This window comes from Pavona decussata, unplaced genomic scaffold, assembly GCF_977016875.1.
Source record: "Pavona decussata unplaced genomic scaffold, jaPavDecu1.1 SCAFFOLD_90, whole genome shotgun sequence".
In the NCBI taxonomy this organism is placed as follows: Eukaryota; Metazoa; Cnidaria; class Anthozoa; order Scleractinia; family Agariciidae; genus Pavona; species Pavona decussata.
The window spans coordinates 760,932-771,497 of NW_028145507.1; the positions used below are offsets into that span (position 1 = coordinate 760,932).

Consider the following 10,566-nt stretch of genomic DNA (forward strand, 5'->3'; position numbering starts at 1 on the left):
TCAGGTTTGTGGCATAGCCGTCTTGCAGCGACTTCTGTATTTCTTCGAGATTCTGCTTTAAGTTTTCTCGCTTTTTAAGGAGAGCACTGCACTGTCTGCAGATGTACTCGGACACAGTGTACGCCAGGAAATCCAAACTTACGACCGCCTTTTTTGTATCAAACACGGCATTCTCTTTCTTGCTTTATACTAGAAATCGCTCGTAATCCTTGATAATCTCTTTGAAACACAATATGCAATTGAAATTGGACATTGACTCGCAAATTAGATCGAAAGAATGTAGAAACAATTGAAGTACAATAGATCGCGAGGGCTTTCTTTGTCAAGTTGACACGCGCCATCGCAGCAAAAATAATTTATTTGCATAAATTACTCTGACGTCACAACAAAATAAGCGCCAGGTCTTCGTAGACGTTCCCTCCCATTTTTCTTCGGGGGTGGGTACGGGTACACGTAAGCTAACACGGTACTAGAACAGTCAATCAATTTAGACTCAAAATCTAAACGAGGTATTGTTGGGATCAGCTCGGCACAGATGCGCTCCACAGGTGGTTTCTGAGAGAGCGGCAATCACCTCGACAGTTAGGCGGATGTGTGGAAGGGACGATCCCGACCGAATTGGCACCCGCAAGGAAGCAGCTCTTAAGAGAGTGGAGCATGATGAGAATGATGCTCAGAAGATAGTTACCTGTTTCATGAAAGACCTGTTTGCTGAAGAGAGTGACTCTCTGAGTAACATCGCAACTGGTGTTGTTTTCCCTGCCGATGAAGCTGAACAGCTGTTGGCAAGTGAAGAGAAGGGCAAGGCACAGATGAATAGTTTCATAGAACAACGGTTAAATACCAACCCTGTCAGTTTCTGGGATGCTATTCCAAACCGAAAGATCAACACATTCTCGTCCATGACAAAGAAGACAACGATCAAATCAACCAACGAGAAACTTGGTGATCGTTGCAAATGTCCGGCAGGTCAGCGTGAGAGAGATCCTTTGTTATGAGCTTTCAACAGTTCCATATTCTCTGGAGCACACCGATGGTACTCTCAGGAAGACAACCAAAAGCCTTGTACTCCAGGTTCTGGAAAATAAAGTGACCGTAGAACCACGGCTGGCCTCCCATCCAGACATGCCAACAGTTCAAATCTTAGATGCTGTGGCACTAGTGCAAAGCCTAAGATTTGCTGGAGCAATGACCTTGGGAGAAATGGCAACCAAGTACTTTGAAGTCTTCGCAGCTCACTATCAACAAAGGTGCCATCGATTGGATGTAGTATTTGATCGCTACTGGCAACTGTGCATCAAGGCCGGTGAACGGCGGAAATGAGGTGAGGCAAACACATAAGAAGTGTGGATCCATGGGGCATTCACATCAGTCTCCAAGTAGTTTCCAAAGTAGATCAGTGATGCTGCGAACAAAGTCAGCCTATCTGCTTTCCTCACAGAGGCTTGGATTGAAATGGCAAAGCAATGTCTGCCGGCAGACAAAGAACTCGTCATCGGAGGAGGAGCAACGGACGGGCAGCTAGCATTATCGATCAAGAACGGGGAAAGCACCGAAGTTACAGCATTGCATTGTGATCTCGAAGAAGCTGACCCTAGAATGCTACTGCACGCCAAACATGCCACTCGAGATGCACAGAGGGCTGTAATTCAATCCCCTAATACTGATGTGTTACTGCTCTGTGTCACCCACAATGACGAGATCGCATGTGACGAGCTGTGGTTTCGCACTGGAATGAAGGATCGCTTACGTAACATCCCAGCCCACAAGATTGCAGCTGGTGTTGGACCACTGATGTGCAAAGTCCTTTCACGCGTTAACTGGGTGTGATTCAACAAATGCTCTGTTTAGAGTAGGAAAGAAGAAGGCATGGAAGATTATTGTCAACAGCAAAGTGCACTAGCAGCATTTAGTTTGTGTGGGACAATCCCCTGATGTGGATTCAGTAACAGAAAAGCAAAGCTGACGCCTTCATCTGCAGCTTGTACATTTCCAATAGAATCCCAACTAGTGTTGACCAGGCTCGCTATCTACTCTTTTGTCAAAAAGCACACAGCAACCTTCAACTTCCTCCAACGTCTGACAGTCTTCTACAGCACATCAAAAGAGCAAATTATCATGCTTACGTGTGGAGAAAGGCACTGGTGCCACAACAGGATCTTCCCACTCCTGCAAGAATGGAAGGTAATGCCCCGTCCCCTCAATTGATGACAAAGCCACCAGCCCCAGAGAGTATCTTGGAGCTCGTTAATTGCGAGTGCTCAAAGTCTTCATGCCGCACAAATGTTCCTGCAGTAATAATGGACTGGCCTTCACCGAAGCGTGTAAGCGCATGGCTGATGACAACTGCCATAACCCCAACAAGGCCTGTGATTACGATTCAGATGACTACGATGATCTGCCAGTCGATTATTAGATTATTTGACACGATAAAAGTATAACATATTTTTCCATTCAATCTTCCAAACTTGTTTATATATATATATATATATTTTTTGTCTTTAGAATGTTTGTTGACACGTGTCGATCGATGCTTCGAGCAAGCTCTATTTTTGTCTCATTTGGTAAACTATTTCCACGGGAAACATGAAAAAGAAAAAAAGAGTTAGCAAACAACAACGTAAGAGCGATGCTTGCTCGCAGGTTAGGGCAAGATTTCCGCACAGCCCCCAGCATTAGTTATGTAAGCAATTTCTGACTCAAACTCCTATCACGCTCGTCGAGAAATGCGTGACTGCATAAAGAATTTTATGGGTTGTGTGGAAAGCTTTCATGGTTAATTACACCTTTATGGATGATACTCATACTGGTAGTTCGTTTTCAGGTGTATTGTGGAGAATGTGCCGTAGAAACTCTCAGTGGTGCGTTAGAATACAGATGCTGCCGCGAAATTCCACCAGCTAGTCAGAAGCTCATGTTTGATGGCACAATCGAGCGGGTGAGCTGCATTACCAAAGACGATGACTTTTCATCTATGAGCAATAGGAGTGTTCTACTTCAAGTGGCTCCATTGCTAAGGGACAGGTGTGGAAGAGGATATCGCCGTCGCGGTGGTCAAACAGAAAACGAGTGAGTGACTAAAATTTATTTTTAAGAGATTCTGTACCTTACATTAGCCTTAGTCACCAAACAAGTTTGATTAACTTTTGGCTCACTCACCAAGAAAATAATTCCTTGAAAAAGATTTTTCTATGTGAAAGACATGCTTACTCTTTATATACAACAATACTAATAATACTAATAATAATAACAATAATAATAATAATAGTAATAATAATAGTAATAATAATAATAATAATAATGATAATAATTTAATTTAATATAATTTTTTTAAAGAAAGATCTAGTGTTTTATGGAATGTACTATCATTAAGTTAGTTGGGTGTATTCTCAGTTTTCTGGCATTCTCTTTATTTGTCGTCAGATTTTTACGGGCAGTGGCATACCGATGGCTGGTTCCCTGGATTTGTGGTTATCTAGGTTGGGATAATGCACGACCCCTTTCAGCCTGTGTCTACCACTATGTGAGAAACAAGTACCACTCAGCCCAAGCACATGGCTACCAATCTGCACAACGCAATAATTAGATACAGAATTTATGAAATTTGTTACTTAAAACATCCAGTGTCATTATTTACCATATATACTGCATAATTCAATAGCAAGTTTGTTTATAATAATCATTATTCATTTTATTGTGACAGTGGCTGTAATTTTAACTTTGTCCATGCATACAAGCTGCCAAATACATGTAGTGGTTATACACATTTGTTAGTTGTACTGTGCTTTACAGAGCAGTTTTCAATTGAGTGTCTAAAGTAATTACGTTTTTGCTTTGGTTTTGCTTCACTTCACTTTGTGATTGGTTGACAAAACACGCATCACTTTCTCAACCAATAAGATGTAAAACCAAAACTATCGTGCCTTGCTCGCACATGTTTTCCAGTGCTTTGCGCTGGTTACACTGTACATTCTGATTGGTTCATTGCGCTGTTTGCATCTGTTGTGATTGGCCAGAGTAATTACTTTGGTTTTTGGTTAACAACAACAACAACAACAACAATTTTTTAGGACACTTGATTGAAAACCCCTCTAAGTATCAATAATCAATTAATAAGAACATATTACTGGGTCAGTCACTGCACTATAAATTCAACATATTTTAAACAATTAACAATATTGCATAACTCTAGCTGGATAAACTGATTTTCATTATGTCACTTTTGCAAAAACAAGAGGAAAAAGTTTTTCTCACATGTAGTACTGATGAATTGGAACATATAAATAATCATAGAACACAACCATAGAAATCCAACAATTATGGATAAGTTTTAGGTTTTGCTACTTTTTTGACTTTTTTCAAAAGTTTTGCAATTTCATAAATGCAGCATTGTGGACATTTCCAGTAACAAAGCAATTTTTCAAACATGCAAAGTGTTCATTGTAGACAAAATGACTCTGCCCCCTAGGGCTGATCACTGGCTGATCTGCAGGCGCTGGCACTGTGACCTCTCATTGGCTTGTGTTCATTTTGTCTTTTGTCATTTTGACTTTGAAGACCCCCTTCCACCTAGGAATTTCCAATGACCTTCCTTCGGTATGATATAATTTATTCTGGAACTGAAAAATCTGAACTAAGTGATTGTAAGTAGAAAAAGGAGTTTAAAAATGTTAAGGATGTATAATGTTATGCAGGTAAGTGTCATTACCTGCAAAATGTCCCTTATCAGGAGAAGCAAACCATTTTCAGATGCCAGTGGTTCAGAGTAGAGTGGAAACCCTCTAGACAACTGGTCTGAGCATCTGGAGACAGTTTCTTTATGTCACTGATAAGACCAGTCCTCATTAGTAGCATGTGTAGTTTGTTGTAAGCACTTCTTCCTGACAAAAAATATATAATAATAAAGACAAATTCCCTAAGAAAAACAATAAGTCAGGATAACTTACTGGTTTTGCAAAAGACAGCAACCATATGTGCTCCAACTGGTGTAAACAATAACTATAATGTGCCTAAACTACCTGTTGAGCCCCAATTCAGTGAAGTAGGGGACGTAGTTCCCAGTGTTCTGGTCTGGTCTTTGTGCGTATATTCCGTATATCCCAGGTCCGCAGTAATTGGCCTTAGCTGTTTGGGTATCCCTATCCATATTGGACAAAGCTAATAAATTAAATTAAAATTAAATTAATTAAATTTAGTTGCCACAGGAGGCTGAAATTCCTACTTCCCCTATACTCCTAAAGAATTAAATGTAGTTTTTTATTAAAATACCTATTATAATCCACCTCCTGCTTTCAATGTCCCCATGGGCAAACTTTTTGAATAGGTTATTGGGATGGTTGTCATGCTTGTTGGCTACGTGTCACATAAAGGACTTCCATTTTGCAACAATCATTTCTATAAAACCTTGCTTAGTTGATGTAGCACACCAATAGAGGTGATTGCGGGCTCCCTTTACCCAATCAGCTATTCTTTCACATCCTTTCTCTTTGCCTAATTTAATCATCTTGGTAATGGATCGAGCAATGTGCCAGATATCAAAAAAATGTGCGCACTCCACTTGGTTCTCCCGAATACATTTGGCAATCCCGCTGTGGCAGTCGGAAATGAAGACTGCTATTTTCAAGCCAACTGATTGTAAATAACGAAAAGCTCGTTTCGCTCCTTCCAATTCCATTGGCGAACTGCCACAGGTCTCATTTGCCTAATGAGCAAAACAAACATAACAATTACAAAGATTGCAACTAACTGTAGCTAGACTAACAGCAGCTCACAGGGCTTCAAGTTAGCTGCTACTGCATTAAGCATCCATTCACTGGTCTGTTTTCAAATTTTAAGATTGGATTTTGCTGTCTATATTGACACTGTTATTGTTATCATCAACATCACCATCATGATCATCAACAACGTTACATTATTATTATTATTATTATTATTATTATTTTACTCAAATTAAGAAAAGGGTGGGTTTTATAATAATACATGGCTATTCTCTACCAATAACATAATTGAAAAATAAATGATAACCTGGAGAAGTTCAAAGTGTACCACTTTGAGGATGGTATTGCAGAATATACTGTAAACACCATATTTGGCACTGTGACCCATAGAATCAAACCGACCATCACCACTCCATACAACATCCTTTAGATTCTTGATTTTTGCAATTAGATCTGCTTGGTAGCGCTCCCATTAGTGTAGAACAGCAGGAAACAAGAAATTCTTCTGGTGATAGAAAAATGTCCTGTGCGATAAAGACCAACAGGATCTTGCTGATGGATGCTCCAGGGATTAGCACACTGAAGCTGAGTAGGACATTTCCAGCTGGATATCTCCCAAACATCATAGGCTGAGACTTCCAAGTATAAGGATTCCTACCACAGCCCTGGCAGTGTTGCTTGACAATGACCATGGTTCCCCTTTGCGTCATTGTTACTTTTGGTTTGCTCTCTTTACACTTGAAACAGAATAACGAGAACAAAGCAAGGAGCTTTGAAAAGAAAACAATAAATTTTGGCTCATCAGCAGATGACGTACCAGGGTCAATCCTGAAATAAAAAAGATAGTGATAAGGAAACACATAATCTGCCAACAATTTCTCGTATGAAAATACTAAAAAAAAAACACTTTGATACAAAGGGTTTTCTGAATACAGAGCCCAAGCCTTTGAAATTTGGCTAGTTTCATCAACATAAAGTGATAATTTTGTTGAAAACTACTAAAGGTGGAAATAACTCAAGCCTCTAAGGACTGGAACAACTTAGACAATGACATTAAAAACAGCAAATCATTGTCTCTTTTTATGGCAAGGCTTAAAAGTTTGTGAATGATGCACTTTCTGATTATTTAGCTATTTTTAAATTCATTTGATCTTGTGAAATCATTTTTTAGGTAATTCTATTTTTTATTTTATTTCTAATTTGCAGGCCTCCACTGAAATCCGCCAAGGCGAGTGGGCTCCCTGGATAAATATCATCATTATCATTATCATTATCATTATCATCATTATTATTATTATTATTATTATTATTATTATTATAACTTGGAGAAGGTTGGAGCAACAAGTTTTTTAATTAAAAGGAGGAATTTGAAATACAATTAATTACCTCACTGTATTGCTAGAGTCAATACCATCCAGCTCTTCTTCACTTTGTGATGAATAGTTATCAGTAGATGGAGCGCTGTCTTCCTGTGGAGTCCAGTCAATTTCAGTCTCAGTATCAGTCTCATCAGGTTGAGATTCCATGTCATCCTCATCAATGTCCCAAGCCATCTCGTCAACACCATCATTAACACAAGACTGGGCCTCTAAAATCTAATAAAAGTCACACAGTGACAGCAAAAAAAGAACTTTCTCAGTCAAAGACAATCTTCAAAGACAATCTGTACAACAGCTAAATGATATGGGTTTGTTGGGGAAGGAGCAGGCTTTATGCAACTTTCAAATTTCATCAAGTAGCAAAAGCAATTTTGCATTCTTGTTAAATGGCTTAAAAAAAGGGCAACGACTGTCTTTTTTTTAAAGAAATAATGGTGCAATGTCACGGTGTGATTTTATTTGAAAGGGCAAACCTTGAGTACAATAACCCACATTTTATCAAATTTCAGAATATTAAGAAAACAACAATCATGATCCAAAAAGATACCTGCTCATTTTGAATTGTCTTCAATTTGTTCTCCAGTTTTGCATACCGCTTCTGCAGCCTGTTGTACTTCTTTTGTAGAGTGCGTTTCTTCCTGGTGAGGTTGACACACTTTCTGCACCCACCAGCAGGATCAGAAGTCACCAGCAAGAATGGAGTGGTGGAGCCCAATGTTGTATCTGAGGGTGTACTTGGGTCACATGATGAAGTCAGAGAGAAGGAAGGACTAATTGAAGCAGAGGAACAGGGGGCAGAGAATGTTGCATCTAGAGAAGGAGTAGTACATGTGCTAATGGTCTCAGTGCTAGAACTTTCTCCAAAACCACTGCTTGTGTCGCTCAATGTGTCACTTAATTGCAACTTTCTCCTTTTACTGGCAGGCTGGTGCTGCTGCTCCTCACTAAGAATACCTCGCATGATCTGAAAAGCCACCATAATTTACCTTACAACAATTTCATCTGTAGCCATTATGAAAGAGAAAGTAGCACCCTTTCTTTTCAATTTAAAGTATACATGAGGTGTTTCTCATGGTCAATTCCCACAGCTTAAATTTCAAAATGACAGAAGAGTAGCTTTGAATTGAACTCTATTGAGTCCACAGTTTATGTATATCACGTACAGGTAAACAAAGCATCCGACAAGATAATTCTTGCATATGTTATTTGTGAAACAACGTGTTTTATCCGTAAACGTAGAAAACGTTTCATTCATGCCAAAAAGCATGACGAGATCACACGTGGTAATCTATCATTGCTATGATAACAAATGCTCGTTATTTACCTTTCGTCATTTACGGTCAGTTAGAGGAGACTTCAGAGGGATGACCGTGTCCTTCGTGGGAATTGAGCCTTTAATCAGGTTCCTCTTCAACTGAATAGCTTGCCCATCATTGGTTGTTACAAGAACGGGCTTATGCTCAAAACAGTTCTCTTCAAAGTGCACCGAACACAAACATGACGCTTTCTTTGGAATAAAATCTTTTCGGTGACAGCGGACAAATAGAGTCCATTTGTTCCGCAAACTTTCCTTTAAGGGAAAGTAATGTATTGAAGTTCCAGGTGATCCAGTCTTGTTGGGACAATTACTTATGCTTGGACCAATGGCCGAGCAATAGTTCACGCCACCCTTCTTTCCCTTCTTCTCCGCCCTGATACTCGTGTCTTTTAAACCACTAAGTACATCATTTCCGGTGTAATCTGAGCGTTTGGCCGCAAGCAAGATGGAGTCACCAGAAATCGTGAAAAGCGAACTTCGAAGCCAGAAAAATTTTACTTGTTGAAGCTCTCGCCCTTTTTTAACGACATATTTGGGTACATAATGACATAAACAAACATGAAACAAACTTGTTTTTTTATTGCATAGGCACTTTAAGGGAACAAATCACATAAGAGTGTTGTTTTGGGCTTCCTACGATCGAAGATAAATTTTGTAGTGCTATGAGAATGTGCTGTTTTTTCATTTACGAAATGTTCTCATTTGAAGTGAACTAGCTGGAATTGGAGATGGCTTCCTAGCTCTGTGAACAAACATCTGAAAAACTATGTAAGTAAGCGCTTTCCTTGGAGTTTTTATATTCAATTACGATTAGATGAAATTTGGCTGCGAAAGTGCTCTTTCTTTCAAGCCAGAATTGAAACTCTTAATCAAAGCTGTATTTTTCGGTAAGGCAGCCTCTCAGAAACGCCCAAAATATTTATGAGAAACTTTTTACACAGGCAATGATTTGTGATGGCAGATTTTTCCCCTTGCTTTGACAAAGGACAATCCGTTCATCGTTTAACCTGCTGAGTATTCCTTAGAACTTCTCCAAATTTAATCCTTTGTTTACATATTCTCTTAAACTTTCGTAGCAGAATTGTTGCTCTTATGAAGGTTGTAAATACCATTTCTGGTAACTTTAATTTGTTACAACAACAACAACAACTACATTAACTTTATTTTTATAAACTGAAAAAAAGGCCTTTGTAGCCCGCAGTTAGCAGAGCTATTCTATTCCGTAGATAACCATTGCAAGACCCTCCAAACGAAGATTGAATAATTCAAATGCAAATCATTTTAACACTAACAAAATTACTTATATTTCAAGGGAATTGAAGCCCTGCAATGTACGGAGCAGTGATATGCATGCAGCACAGTAATCTGCTTGTTTTCAGAACATAGCCCATTGTGGCTGTGGCTGGTTGACAGAGATAATTGTACATATTTTTGCTTGGGAGGGAGAAAGGATGGAATTTAATATTAGTTGACTCAGTAGTAATATTAGTTGACTCAGTACAGAAAAGCCACATATTTGATGTTTGTTTGTTTCCTTATTGATTGCTTGTTTGGTATTGTTGTTGTTTTTCAGGGGGAGGGGGTGGGTAAGAGATATTTCCTATTTATATAGTAAATTCATTCGCTTTTCCAAAACTGTTCCCCTTTTATCCTAGAGAACCCCAGTCTTTACTAAAACGTTTACATGAGAACTTCTTGATTCGAAGTCTGTTGTTATACTTTATTCAATCAATCAATACTTTTGCAAGTGATGTTTGATGTTTTTTTTTGTTTCCTTATTGATTGCGTGTTTGGCTTTGTTGTTGTTTTTTGGGGGAAGGGGGTCGGTAGGGGGGATATTTCCTATTTATACAGTAAATTCATTCGCTTTTCCAAAACTGTTCCCCTTTTATCCTAGAGAACCCCAGTCTTCGCTAAAACTTTTACACGAGAACTTCTTGATTTGAAGTGTGTTGTTACACTTTATTCAAACAATCAATACTTTAAGTAATTTAAATTTATGAAAATAGTATAGGTAATTTTTTTTTGGTAATTCTAGGAACTTGCAGCATTTAAATGGTCAATAGGAAACGACGTAATCTGAGCCAGAGAGATGTTGGCAGTTGAACCTTATAAATTAAAGAACAGAACTCAGGAGAGTGGACAGGCATGG

At 38.9% G+C, this 10,566-nt stretch overlaps 1 protein-coding gene and 1 pseudogene across 2 annotated transcripts; one reads left to right on the plus strand and one right to left on the minus strand.

Annotated features, from left to right (window-relative positions):
• Window positions 1-2,502: 2,502 nt before the first annotated feature.
• LOC146474331 (uncharacterized) lies at window positions 2,503-4,363 on the plus strand. Its single transcript, XM_085117228.1, has 2 exons — window positions 2,503-3,069; window positions 3,424-4,363. The coding sequence occupies exons 1-2, from the start codon at window positions 2,795-2,797 to the stop codon at window positions 3,584-3,586; spliced, it is 438 nt and encodes a 145-aa protein (XP_084973354.1). The 5' UTR covers window positions 2,503-2,794; the 3' UTR covers window positions 3,587-4,363.
• A 223-nt stretch (window positions 4,364-4,586) lies between these two features.
• On the minus strand, window positions 4,587-8,968 carry LOC146474332 (uncharacterized; annotated as a pseudogene). The gene is made up of 5 exons (XR_014866197.1): window positions 7,644-8,968; window positions 7,104-7,312; window positions 6,025-6,545; window positions 5,269-5,701; window positions 4,587-4,880 (listed from the first exon to the last, which is right to left on the minus strand). The product of XR_014866197.1 is annotated as an uncharacterized LOC146474332 (transcript).
• Between the last annotated feature and the right edge of the window lie 1,598 nt (window positions 8,969-10,566).